At 33.3% G+C, this 14,512-nt stretch overlaps 2 protein-coding genes across 3 annotated transcripts; one reads left to right on the forward strand and one right to left on the reverse strand.

Annotated features, from left to right (window-relative positions):
• Positions 1–303: 303 nt before the first annotated feature.
• On the reverse strand, positions 304–2,991 carry LOC137833523 (uncharacterized). The gene is made up of 4 exons (XM_068641866.1): positions 2,959–2,991; positions 2,199–2,295; positions 1,116–1,971; positions 304–1,042 (listed from the first exon to the last, which is right to left on the reverse strand). The coding sequence occupies exons 1-4, from the start codon at positions 2,989–2,991 to the stop codon at positions 304–306; spliced, it is 1,725 nt and encodes a 574-aa protein (XP_068497967.1).
• A 4,942-nt stretch (positions 2,992–7,933) lies between these two features.
• On the forward strand, positions 7,934–13,145 carry LOC137831914 (cellular apoptosis susceptibility protein, putative / importin-alpha re-exporter). 2 transcript variants are annotated; one of them, XM_068639817.1, is made up of 2 exons: positions 7,934–10,908; positions 12,256–12,599. In XM_068639817.1, exon 1 carries the CDS (start codon positions 8,017–8,019, stop codon positions 10,906–10,908), a length of 2,892 nt encoding a protein of 963 aa, XP_068495918.1. In that variant the 5' UTR covers positions 7,934–8,016; the 3' UTR covers positions 12,256–12,599. The 2 variants fall into 2 exon arrangements, with proteins under 2 accessions (XP_068495918.1, XP_068495919.1); XM_068639818.2 differs by lacking the exon at positions 12,256–12,599 and adding an exon at positions 12,837–13,145 and having other exon boundaries at positions 7,938–10,908.
• The last annotated feature ends 1,367 nt before the right edge of the window (positions 13,146–14,512 follow it).

Genomic DNA, 14,512 nt, shown 5'->3' on the forward strand with positions numbered 1-14,512 from the left:
GCAGAGGTGAACTTGGAGATCGACCCAGTGTTGTACCACGTCGTCGCCTTCGTAGTCCAAATGTTGAGCATGCAGGTCATCCACTAGTAAGGACCTCTTGATATCTTCTACTCGTTGATGACCACCTAACAATGTTGCGTATTCTTCACGCCACTGAGATATTTCTTTGAATAAATCCATTCTGATGAGTGGCCATGACTCTTCACCCATCCCCAACAATGAGGCAATAGCACGAAACCCACAATGTCCATCAGCTTTAACATCTATTATATCCAAAATATAAGGGTGACATTTCGGATGAAATTAATCAAGCATGGGAATTGCATTGGTGTTGGTCATCACCTTAACCTTTCCCTTACAAGTCTTCAAAGATGATGAACTATCATTTACAAAATGGATGCGATCTACATGCTCAAAATATGAAGGGGTGCGTTTTGTAGACCTCTGAAATTTATTTCCTTGACTCTTTTGAGATCCTTTTGTCTTAACTACATTAAGTGGTGCGCATAATGTTGTCATGTCCGGATAGGCAATTTCACGCAACTTGTTTTTGATTGTCACTTTGCCACAAATATCAACCTCGTTGAACCGGGATAGAATCACATCCCATTCATGTTGAATTGACAACCGAGATGATGAATCACATTCAGATAAACCTGAAAAACTCAGTCTCGTCCACATAACATGAACTTCATTAAGAGGAATCACACCCATAGCATACCTGGCTAACTGACAAGCACATGGTAATCCGTGAGTCTGTCTGAGTACACATCCACATCGTTCACTATCAAACCCCACATCATTGACCCGATCAAACTCTTCAGCAATGAGAATTAAAGCATGTTTAGATATAGAGCCAACCAACATTTTATACAATTGCACATTGAATGTGTGTCCTATCACATGTAGACTCATTTGAAATGATGCCTTAATCTCGTTATGTTGAAGTATAATAACATGTTTGATAGCATCCCAACACGAGCACAGGTCTCCCATGCTATTTTGTAATATTCGTTTCAAAGACCAATGAGCTGATTCAACCCTGTATAGTATAAAACATAATAAAACAATTACACATTATACACGTTCTAAACAAAGTAAAAGTATTCATATACCTGTTTGATGTTGTATTTCCCAAATGCATTAACAAATTTGTCCAACACTTGACAAACTTTTCTTTGTGCGGAATAATCCAAGTGTTCTTCACATATTCAAAAAGTAATGGCCACGGTGAACAAATAGTTTCAAAATTTTTCACAAACTCATCAAATTTACCAATCTCTGTACAGTCAATGATAGTCTTCCATGAATCCATCACAACTTCCCAAGCCTCGACAGAATCTACCAACATTTTACACTTTGATTTAACATTCTTATTGATGTGAAACCGACAAAGAAGATTTCTTGTTTTAGGAAACACAATATTGATGGTATTCATCAAAGCAAGATCTCTATCACAAACAATGACTTCAGGCCCCACATGCGATGTCAAAAGTGACCCTCTAAATTTTTGTAATGCCCATATGAAGTTCTTTTCTTTCTCGCTAGATAAGAATGCAAAACCAGCAGAAAAGGACAAACTTGTACAAGTTACACCAACAATCTCAAGCAAAGGCAGTCGATATTTGTTTGTTTTGTAAGTTGTATCCATTAAGAATACAATGTTAAATGCATTCAAGAGTTTCACAGCATCAGGATGAGTCCAAAAAATATCACTAACAATATTTGAAGACTCATGACACGTACTCCAGTGAAGATAGTTGTCACGGTCTAACAACATCATTAACTGTTGTAATTCAGTTCTTGGTCCTCTAACTGATCTCTTGTACGAGTATCTTGCATTGTATATTTGCTTTATTGTTGTCATATTATCCTCATTATTCTCCTTCAAAGTACGTAGAATGTTACCTGGCTTAACCATGCTTTTAGTCATATCAACAAGCATTGAATGTTCATTCGTTTTTAATCTGCCTGCATATGGATGACCAACTAAGGTATCATACAAATCATGATTATGAGTACCACATATTACCTTAAGTACCCAACCTTGACCCTTTCCAACAGGTTTACCTCGCAATTTAAAGGGACATTCACATTTTCGAGTACCAGTTACACTAACCTCCAAACCATCTTTATACTTTTTGTAACTACCCCCCTTTCACAGCCTAACAAGACATATGTCTTTCTCCCTTGCTTACCATTTGCTATGTCAGACCTAATAATGACAATAACAAAACCAAGTCCATAACCAACCCTACGGACCCATTCAAGTAAGTCTTCTCGCGAAGGAAACACCTACACAAAGTTATTCTAACAATATTACAAAATCACTTCTTCAAATTATAATGCAATAAACATAAATGAAATGAAATTTTATTCACCTCATCTGTTGTAAAATGGATACCATAGTCCCCTTCAAACAATCCATGTTGATGCACACAATTCATTAATTCTTCCATACTTACACCTTCATTCATAAAACATAAATTTTAATTTTATTATAATTTGCATAAATTCCCATATGCAAAACAAAAATAGTAATTGACAACGTGACTTCCGGATTGTATAATCCATAAGTCAAATTTTAACAACATAATGAATTCCAGATTACGTAATCCATAAGTCATTTCAGGTGACTTCCGGATTGTGTAATCCATAAGTCAAAATTTTCACAGCAAAATGACTACCGGATTGTATAATTCGTAAGTCATGTTTGAGTACCGGACTACGTAAGTCATGTTCTAAAATCACTTCCAGATTGTGTAATCCATAGTTCATTTGGTACCGGATTACACAATCCGGAAATATGAATTTGGCAGGTTCTGGATCCGGTATGCACAAAAGTTATCTAATCCAGAACGCTTTACTTAAGCACCGGATTATGTGATCCGTGGATCCACCGGATTAACTAATGCGAAAATATTTATTTAAGGCAGAAGAATGAGAATGAGAATGTACCTCACCGGTGCCAATGCCAACACCACCTACCATCGCTGCTACCTACCACCGTGCACCACCTACCACCGCTGCTACCTATCACTGTGCACCACCTCAACCACCTTCTCAAGCACCACCTCCAACACCACTTCAAGCACCACCTCCAGATGCACCCCACCACACGAAGTAACTTCCTTTCTCATTTTTATCTTTTTACTGAAGGATAATTTTGGTATTTTTAAATTTTATGGAGGTGCCCGAAGAAATCATGGAGGTGCAGGAAGAAGCTGTCTAAATTGGGTTTTCAGCTTTTTTATTGGGTTGAGTCATGGATCGGAGAGGCCCAAAGATCCTCTGATCCGATCCATGAATTGCTGGATTGCTCTGATCTAGACAGATTCCGATCCACTCTATGATCCGACTTTTTTTTCTTCCCAAAAGATTGTGATCTTTACGACACTGGTGCAATGTGAGTTGTTGGTAGTTTAGTATATAATTATTTGGTTCTCTCTTTTATTATTTTGAACCGCAAGTAAATTGTAATGTTTTGACCAATTTTGTTTAAAGCTGCATTGTTCTGATTTGAATTCCGGAGGCATTGTTCACAAGAACTCAATTCTTAACCCTAGTCTCTCTTGCATTCATTGCAAAATAATGAAAACGAGAATTTTCATTCCAGGGATAACTATGTGAGTTCTTAATTTAAATTTTGTGGACTTGTCATTTCATTTCTAAGATTTTATTTTACAATTTTTACTTCAATGTATGTATTATAAAATTTCTACTCTAATTAATATTTTATTTAGTTGTTTGTAGAAATATATATTTTCAAGATATAAAAAGTAATTTTTATTTTTATCTCATCAACAAAATATATTTTTAAAAGTAAAATAAATAAAAGAATAGTTTTAACTTACATATAACATATAAATATATTAAAAAGTTGAGTTTCTTATTATGACTCAAGATCGTTACACTTTTTTTCCACCTAACAAGGATAGACCTATAGTTGAAATAATGATTTATTAATGAATGAATTTCTATTCCTCCACCTAACAAATCTTGAAAGTATTTTCTTACAAGTTTTTATTTCACTTTAAATAAGTTTCGGCATGCCATTTAAAAGTGTTTTATTATGTCATACCGGGACTAAATAACTCATGGTATATTTTTCCAAAAATTGCTTAAAATATAGATCTTACAAGTAATCTATGGCTATGTAATTTTTATTTGTGCTTCAGTATTTGATAACTTGAAATTTGAATTTAATTCTTATAATTAAATATTAATTTAATGTAGATAAATGTTTTTTTTCTTCTAAACATGATAAACATTATTTTAACATGGATACAAAATTAAAAATAAAACCCATACAATTATTTAGTGAGTACAAAATATTAAATATTAAAAATAAATATATTATATAATAATAACAAATATATAATGAAAAATTATTTAAAACAATTATAAAAATAATTTATGTTACTCTTATGTATAAATCATTTTCAAATATATTTCGTCAAGTCGTTTTCAAAGTGTTAGTGTAACAGTTTGTTATAGATATTTGTTCTCTTATATAAGTATATTGTACTAAAATTAAGATGATGATTATTAGATACATTGATAGTTGAGACGTGTTATTTTCATTATTATCATATTCACTATGAATGCATATAACTCTGTTCAACTAATGGTCTAGGTTTATCAATTATCTCCACAAAATTCAACAAGTTTTTCACTCTCTTAATGCATATAATCAGTGAAACTTAACGTTGTAAAATATGTACCCTCCATTTGGAATAGTAACTTAGGGTCTTAATTGTTAAGCCTATAGATATAAGCAAATTGTATATAACCACAAACTCCAATTCATTACCTAATTAATGTTAAAAGAATATTATGGATAAATAATTCATACCACCACGTATTTATTGAGTAAATATTTCATTTTATACATATTTAATTCTTTTGGATCACATTTATTGAATTGTGTTCGAAGTTTCACATCAATTATAAATAAATATAAACTTTTATTACTAGATCATTTATATTTATAATTTCACGTACGTTGGAGAATTTAGAAGAGTATGTTAAAAAATATCTTAATTTTTAATTTTTATTAAATGCATAATCTTCAACAATTACTTAACTTAATGAGTTATTTATAATTGAGTTGTTAAACAAAGACTCACTCACCCCTCAAGATTGGATAGATGATATTTCAAACTACAATTTTACTTTGTATTTTTTATTATTTTTTTTAAAAGTCCTACTTTGTAGCATGATTTTGTATTTTTTTATAAAAATTGTTTTATATCACCATTTTTTTCCTTTTAAAGTTATGCTCAGTAGCACGTTTGTAGTATCTTTGTGTTGTTTTTATTATTATTTAAGATTATTACAAGCTTTTAAAAAATATAGTGTAATGGTGTTTTTTAATAGATTAGATTTTTTAAGTTTGTATTTTTTTAGTTTAAAAGTATTTTACTTAGTTTTTTGTGTGAATTTTTGTTGTGGCTGGGTGTGGTCCAAACTTACAATGCCAGCATATTCCCAACTGATTTTCCTCATTACCAATCAACACCAAATTTTTTTCAAACTAATCAGTGGCAGTTTTGGAGATCAACCATACTCAACACTAACACAATGAAATATTATTAAAACTCACAAATTTAAAAACAAATTACAAACATTAAAAAAACGTAATTTACTAAAAACTTGCATCAAAGCATAAAAGAAAATCAGAACAAAGTGCTTTTAATTTCTCTTAAAAAATAAAACAAAAAATAACACAAAAAAGCGTGTTGTCAAAAAAAAAAAAAAATGCCACAAAGTATGATTTCTTACAAAATAAAAAGGTTTAAAAAACGTGTTAAAAGCATGGCTAGAATAAATGAGAAATAAATATTTATAAAAGCAAAATCATATGTAAAAAGTATGACTAAAATACGAATAAAAGATATATTTATAAAAGTAAAATATTGTTTTAAAGTATATATATATTTTTTAAATTGTTGTCAAACACAATTTATTTATATCAATAATCTTTTAAAATTTGGCCATTGGAGTAATGTACTATTTTTTAAAATCTGTCGAGTTGGAGCAATTTTTTATTGACCTTAGTTTTTTTAACTCTTTGCTTTAATTAAACCAATGTCACTTTTACTTGACCTTAAATTTTTTAAAGATTATTTCCACTCGAACTAGTAAGGCTTTTATATGACCTTAGTTTTTCTAAGGTTATTTTCTAACGGAATTGGAGTTAATTTTTTTAGTTGAGCTAGTGTTGATTTTTCTTTTAACTAAGTTAGGTTATAGGTTTTCTGACAATGTAGATTTCACCGATAGATGTTGGGTTTTAGATTTTTTCCAGTTGTATTGGATTGTAATTTCGTTCAGTTGTGCTAAGTTGTAGATATTGCTAAGACATGTTAGGTTGTAGATTTTTTTCCGAGTCAGATTGCAAGGTAGATTTTCATTCCAAACAAAATTAATCTCACTGTTCTTCCACTTTGTAGGCTTTACTCAACCCTATTATTAGCTTTTTTTAGAAGAGAAACAATTGAAACTTTGATCTTGCACTGCATCTTAAACAAAAAGAACTTCATCTCTCTTAAAAGCCATTCCAAAAGAGGTTCCCAAAAAGAGGTTCCCAAGAAAACAAAGGAAAAAGATCTGTCATTGTTTACTATGAGGTTAAAAAAGTAGCTATTCTCACTAATCACTTACACGATTAGATTAGGTTCTTTAATAAAAAGAAAGATCTTTCATTCCATTCTAGGGTGAATACCAATGTTTTAATTTTACGTTAAATATAGTCTCACAATGTTTAGGAATTGAGATCAATGACAATTTATATGTTCATTCCTTTTATAACTCGTTAAGGTGTCTTTAAGGACAAAATCGTGATAAAGCTTTTAACTCCAAAACGGATAATACATTTGATGCGATAATTGACTATAATAATATCATCTCAATAAACTTGAAGTTGAAACATTGACACAGAATAAAAATTTATAATAAAATATATATTTTATAAACTATAATTTATTTTTGTTTTAACCTTCTGATTTTAACTAATATTAAGTGAATTAAGTGATTTATCTTTAAAATTAAGTGAATTCAAATACCACAAGTATATATACATGTGACTTTTACTTAATATTTTGAATAATTTAATCAAATCTTATCTATTTAGTGATTAACACATCCTATAAATTACTTATAATAGAAAATCAAGCTAATTAATCATACACAATCCCCAATCTTTAGTGTAAATAGAAAAGCTTTCAAAGAAAAAGTATTATTTAAATTTATGTTCAATCATACATGAGACCTATATTCCTTAGAATAAAGTTTGTGTATCCTTTCCAAAATTCATGTTTATATCTATCAAATATAAAATTTATGTTCTATTAGTTAAATACTTATAAAATATTATATTATTAAAAATATAATATCAAAATAATACATTATTTTTTCTTTAAATAATAACCAATACAAATAAATTATAATAATATAAATTTAAAATAAAATATTTGAAATAAATTAAAATATTTAAGTAATTTAAAATGAGAGATATCGTCCACATATCTGATTCAAAAAATTGGATATGAACCATATCTATACTAATATCCAGTTAATATAAATGATTCAAAGAGTATTACACAAATTTATTTGTTATCTGTCTTAAAGAATCAATTAAACATTAAAATAATTTGTAATAATATTTATTATTAGAAACCCTGTCACAGTCATTAATATATATAGAAATATATATAATTTAAATAATTATTATTCTTCATTTTATTCTTAAACTTAAACTTACGTTTATTGTATAGCAGAAAATGTTTAATCCTTACTCAAACAAATTATTTAAAAAAAAAATGAATTTGTGTCAAACTGGATCATAGGTGTCGTAATTGGGCCTAAACTGGAGTATCTAGCCTATTATTACAAGTCTACACGTGTCTTCTTAGGTTATTTAAGTGCGCAGCGGGGCTCGCAACAAAATTTTGGTGTTCAAACTTCAAATTGAAATTCTTTTTCACTCAAAACCTCTCACAAAGTGTTGTGGTGATGGAGTGGAACCCTCAGACTCTTCAATTCCTATCGGAATGCTTCCTCCATACGCTGTCTCCGGCGCCCGAGCCCCGCCGCCGCGCCGAAACATCCCTCGCCGACGCTGCTGACCGTCCCAACTACGGCCTCGTGGTCCTCCGCCTGGTCGCAGAGCCCTCCGTGGACGACCAGATCAGGCAAGCCGCCGCCGTGAACTTCAAGAACCACCTCCGCACGCGGTGGTCCTCCGAGGCTCCCATACTGCCCCCGGAGAAGGAGCAGATAAAGTCCCTGATCGTTCCACTCATGCTCTCCGCTACCCGTAAGATTCAGAGTCAGCTCAGCGAAGCCCTCGCCGTTATCGGTAAGCACGATTTCCCCAAGGAGTGGCCGGCGCTTCTTCCCGAACTCGTTTCCAATCTGAAAAACGCGTCACAGGCGTCCGATTATGCCTCCGTTAACGGCATTCTCGGCACCGCCGATTCCATTTTTAACAAATTCCGTTTCGTTTTTAAAACCAATGATCTTCTTCTCGATTTGAAGTATTGCCTCGATAATTTTGCTGCGCCTTTGCTTGAGGTTTTCCTCAAAACGGCGTCGTTGATCGACGCCAGTGTCAATTCCGGCGCGAACCTGCGCCCGCTCTTCGAGTCACAGAGTCTGTGCTGTAGCATTTTTTACTCGTTGAATTTTCAGGAGCTCCCTGAGTTCTTTGAGGATCACATGAAGGAGTGGATGGGTGAGTTTCGGAAATATCTCACCACCACTTATCCTGCTCTCGAGGGAAGTGGTGGCGATGGTCTTGCTGTTGTCGATGAGCTTAGGGCCAAGGTCTGTGAGAATATTAATCTGTACATGGAAAAGAATGAAGAGGAATTTCAGGGTTATTTGAATGATTTTGCTCTTGCTGTGTGGACTTTGCTGGGGAATGTGTCTCAGTCTTCTAACCGGGATCAGCTGGCCATTACCGCGATCAAGTTTTTGACCACGGTCAGTACTAGTGTTCACCATAACTTGTTTGCGAGTGAAGGGGTTGTGCCCCAGATATGTCAGGGAATTGTGATTCCCAATGTGAAGTTGAGGGAAGACGATGAGGAGCTTTTTGAGATGAATTATATAGAGTTTATTAGAAGGGATATGGAAGGTAGTGATCTTGATACTAGGAGGAGGATTGCCTGTGAGCTTCTCAAGGGAATTGCTACGCATTATGGGGATGTTGTAAGGAACATTGTCTCTTCGCAGATACAGAGTTTGTTAAGTTCATTTGCTGCCAACCCTGTGGCTAATTGGAAGGACAAGGACTGTGCTATATACTTGGTTGTTTCTCTCGCTATCAAGAAGGCTGGAACTAGTTACGTCTCCACTGAGCTTGTTGACGTTCAGAGCTTTTTTGAATCCGTCATTGTCCCTGAGCTGCAGAGTCCCGATGTGAATGGGCATCCCATGCTTAAGGCAGGTGCACTCAAGTTTTTTACTATGTTCCGGAATCAAATATCGAAGGCCGTCGCATTGAAGTTTTTCCCAGATTTGGTTCGGTTCCTAGCTTCGGAATCAAATGTTGTACATTCTTACGCTGCAAGTTGTATTGAGAAACTGTTGTTGGTAAAGGATGAGGTGGGTGGGCCACGCTATACTTCAGCAGACATCACTCCGATCTTCCCCGTGCTGATGAACAATCTTTTCAGTGCCTTAAAACACCAAGAGTCTGAGGAGAATCAGTATGTCATGAAATGCATTATGAGGGTTCTTGGAGTGGCTGATCTTTCTGCAGATGTTGCTCGAGTTTGCATTGAGGGGTTGACCTTTATTCTTGGCGAAGTTTGCCGAAATCCTAAAAATCCCGTTTTCAATCATTATCTCTTTGAGTCTGTTGCTATTCTTGTGAAACGGGGCTGTGAGAAGGGCTTGTCTGTATCTGTTTTCGAGGCAAGCCTTTTCCCCAAGTTGGAAATAATTTTGACCAATGATGTAACCGAGTTTTTTCCATACACATTTCAGTTGCTTGCTCAGCTTGTTGAGCTAAACAGATCACCCATTCCCCCCATTTATATGCAGATATTTGTTATTCTTTTGTCGCCTGATTCTTGGAAGAGAGCCCCAAATGTCCCTGCACTTGTGCGTCTACTCCAGGCCTTCCTTCAAAAGGCACCGAATGAGATCAACCAAGGGGATAGACTGACTAAGGTGCTTGGCATATTTGACACACTTATACAATCTTCTAGCACATCTGATCAAGGATTTTATGTACTCAACACCGTCATTGAGAGTCTTGAGTACGGTGTTATTAAACCTTATATTTCTCATATCTGGGCTGCTCTTTTCAGGGAGCTCCAAAGAAGACGAACAGTAAAACTCATAAAGTCTCTTCTGATATTTATTTCACTTTTTCTGATTAAACACGGGTGTTCAAACCTTGTTGATACTATGAACGGTGTGCAGCCAGATATTTTTAATGTGATTTTGAATCAGTTTTGGATACCTAATCTTAAGCTGATTACGGGAGCCATCGAGCTTAAGTTGGCTGCTGTTGCCTCAACCAGACTCATCTGTGAATCTCCAATTCTTTTGGATCCTGCTGCTGCTGAATCCTGGGGTAAGATGGTGGACAGCATTGTCACTCTTCTTTCGCGGCCAGAACAGGAAAGGGCTGACGAGGAACTTGATGTGCCAGATATTTCAGAAAATGTTGGTTATACTGCTACTTTTGTTCGTCTTTACAATGCTGGGAAGAAAGAAGAAGATCCACTAAAAGATATAAGAGATCCCAAAGAATTTTTCGTTGCCTCATTGTCTCGGCTGTCAACACTTTCCCCTGGGAGATACCCGAAGGTCATCAATGAAGTGGTAGATCCGGCAAATCAAGCTGCATTACTTCAGCTTTGCAACAGCTATAATCTCACAATTGTTTGAGTAAGTACTTGAGACACGTTAATTTTTACCAATCTTGATTGGTAGGTTTGCTTTGTTGATGTTTCCTGCCGTTAGAATTTAAAATGTTGGACACAATTTTGAAGTTTGCAAATATTTCTGTGTATGAAACCAGCTTATGTGTTCTGTTGTGGACTCTTTAGTTTGTGTGTGATTTTTGTAGTCAACGACTGTTGTGATAATGCATCGGTTTTTTCTGGGCAGTGTGGAGGACTACTTTGTCTGTTACAAACTACTGTTTCGTTGCTCTAACTTGCTAGGTGTTGAAATTTGTTTCAATGGGACAGTTTGTGTAGGGTGTATATCCTACAAAATAAAAACAAAATGGTATACATATAGTTCACAAAGGTTATAATGGCAAGACAGTTGCTCATTTTGGTTTTCTCAACACCACTTTTTCTTCTATCAGTGGTTTAGTACCAACTGAGGTAACGTTTACAAGTCTAAAGTAGCCATATTTTAGTAGGTAATAAAGTTAGAATATGGAATCAGATTGATCATTAAAATCAAGTGTCTTGGCTGTTGGAGTTTAAAATATTGGACACCAATGACATTTTCAAGTTTGCAAATATGTGAGATTAGGTATGAAAGTTGCTTATATCTTCTATGGTGAACTGGAATGATTGGATTGGATTTTCGTAGTGAATGACTGTTACAGTGTATAAGTTTTTGCTGGCCAGTGGGATGCATTAGATTGAGTTACGAATTACAGTTCCATTATTGTTACCAGGTATTGATGTTTGTTTGAATGAGTTTGAGTTACAAAATCACCGGTCCCAATCTTGCCAATACACTTGTTCATTTAGGAATTCACATAGCCACTTTAACACCTACTAGTTGTTTCGTAGCATTTGAGGTAACATTTACAAATTGTAATACTATGTACAAAATTGTGGTACCTTGTTGAAGTAGGCATATTTTAGTAGGTAAAAAGTTGGAACATGGAAACCGGGTTGATTGTAACAATGTGTTGGATGCAACCTTTATAATTTTGTAGAGGTTGAAAAATCATTTTGACGCTTGAACTTACTTTCATGTTATACGAAGAGTGTCTGGGATTAGTGTGTATCCTGCTAGTCAATTGCATCATTCTCTCAACTTTCAGCTGTTCCATATTGTTTTTAACAAAACAGGAATTAATTTTCAATCCTGTTATTTTTACTGGCATCATCATTTATGTATCTGTTATACAAACATAATATTCTACTACTTGTTATCTTATACGTGCCTAAATATAATGTGGAATTACTATTAGTGAAAGCCTACTACTGCATTTAAGAAATAGCCATGGGGTTTCAATGAACAATCTATCGTTTATTTTTGCTGCAGTGAATGTGATGAATGTACTGTTGGGCTTTCGAAGTACGGTTCAGTCTGAATCCCTGAGCACTAAAGCATATTTTTCAAGTGCTATGTGATCTGTTGGTATTTTAGTGTATAATTATTTAATGCTCCCTTTTTTTTTTTTCATTTTACGCTGATATTGTTTTTCAGCCGCTCTGGAGCAAATTGTAATGAATATTTCCGTCAATTTTGTTTAAACTTGCATATGTTTAAGTACAAAATTTATGTAGGTTTTTCGCGATATCTGCGTCAGAACACATTGCATTTCTCTTTTCAGGGGGTGCAACTGATATTGAATCAAAGATGAGGATGAAATTGTAGCATTTGAATTAACTTTACAAAAATAATCCCAAAGTCGTTATTTGCAACACTGTTAGGACTAGGGAAATTAACCAAGCTTAAAATTCATCGCTTGTTGCTTTTGAGTACCATGCATTTTCTGGTAGTATAAACCCGAAGGTTGATTTTTGGTGACCTCCTGTTGCTTGGCTTTATTTGTGTCATTACTCATGTATTGTAAGTCAATTTAGTTGCATTCTGATGTTAGCGGCGGTCTGATGGTGTAGGTTTATGTTAGAGTTTATGTGCGATTGGAGCTGCTGATGGTATAGGTTTGAGGTGATATATTACGTGTTTGGTCCTTCATCAACGTGATTTCACATCCAGCTGGAAGCTTCCAGTTCTTGGTTTCACGTTTTTTCAGTCAATGGACGTAAGTTGTTTGCCTCTAAACATGTGAAAAAGTGATTCTGATATGTATGAACCTGTTGAGTAGTTAAGATTCAGTATTTTTACGAGTGGACCAAAAAGGCAAATCGACCACACCAAAATAATTAGAACTCAACAAATAAAAAAATAATTCATGATTTACTCCATATGTTCACTGGATTTTTTAGTAACCATTAGATATCATGATAAAAATGATATTCATCGTTGTTTTATTAAGCTTAATGAAGTTTTTCATCCCCGACGCGCAAGGGATTTTTGGTTTTGGTTTCTTATTTTTTCTTTGACTTTTGTCCTTGAAAAAAAGCTTGCTATTTATAGAATCGTAAACGTAGTGCTATTGATGTCATGATATTTTCAAATAGTACGTAAAAATTGTCAAAATACTATAATGAGTTTGTTTAATAATATAAGATAAGTTATATAAAAAGTGACTGATTTAATCAACTTTGAAAAGAGTGATTATAGATATAGTACGATTGTCTAATAATCAATCAATTTTGAAATAAATAAAGTAATAAAGATTTTTTAAACACGAACGTGATTGTAAACGAATATATAAACCATTTGGATTTACAGGCCAAATGAGCTAAATAAAAAAAATGCCTAGTTTAACTTAAACTACCCTTTTTTTTATCTATATGTTTATTAGTTTTTAGAGTTACCTATTAGATCAAATTCATTTTGAAACTTCGAATTATATTATTATTCTTAGTTATTTATTTTAAATGTAGTTAAATTAATCATTTTTAACACCAATGCAATTTTTTTTATTTCGTTGAACTATCATAATATTTATTATTCTTGGAAAATCATATCTTATAAAACTTATTTATTACTTTAGTATTTCTAAATGAATTACTTATGTGTACTGTCTTGACTGATATCTTTCTATCCCCATAAATAAATTATTTTTAATTTTAGTTCTTTTTATAAATTAGAAATAATTATTCACAGATTTTTTATTTAAAAGTTGACTATTCGTGTTTAGTAAAGTCCTTTTTTTCATTTATGAATTTTCCATTTACCGCTCAAACATAAAATTATTTTTAGAGACGCTTTTTCCACTACCACTAATGTATTAATAATTTGAAGTGTAGTGAATCAGAATCATTGATAGAAATTGTTATGGGTAGTCTCAGTAACATTCATTGCAACTTCATAAAAACCGGGCTCCCACCACTAAACAGGATCTTACTAAATGCAAAATGAGTACACAAAATGCCAACAAACAGATGAAGTTAGTATATAACAAAAGGATCTAGTCTATGGCCTAAGCACCTTTCTTAATCACTTGGCTCCACTAATTACATATTTAAGTGCTTCACTGCCTAACGAGCTTCCACTAAATCATTCTTTAATATTTTATTCTCACATTCATAATTTAATCATAGTAATATTCATGCTTCATCAATATATTATCTACTAATTGCTCGAAAAACAATCATGTTAGTTTTTATCATAGAATACGATTAAAAATAATAATAAATTTATGATATGATAAGTTCAACAAACT

Source organism: Phaseolus vulgaris, chromosome 6 (assembly GCF_051622355.1).
Source record: "Phaseolus vulgaris cultivar YP4 chromosome 6, ASM5162235v1, whole genome shotgun sequence".
NCBI classification, from domain to species: domain Eukaryota; kingdom Viridiplantae; phylum Streptophyta; class Magnoliopsida; order Fabales; family Fabaceae; genus Phaseolus; species Phaseolus vulgaris.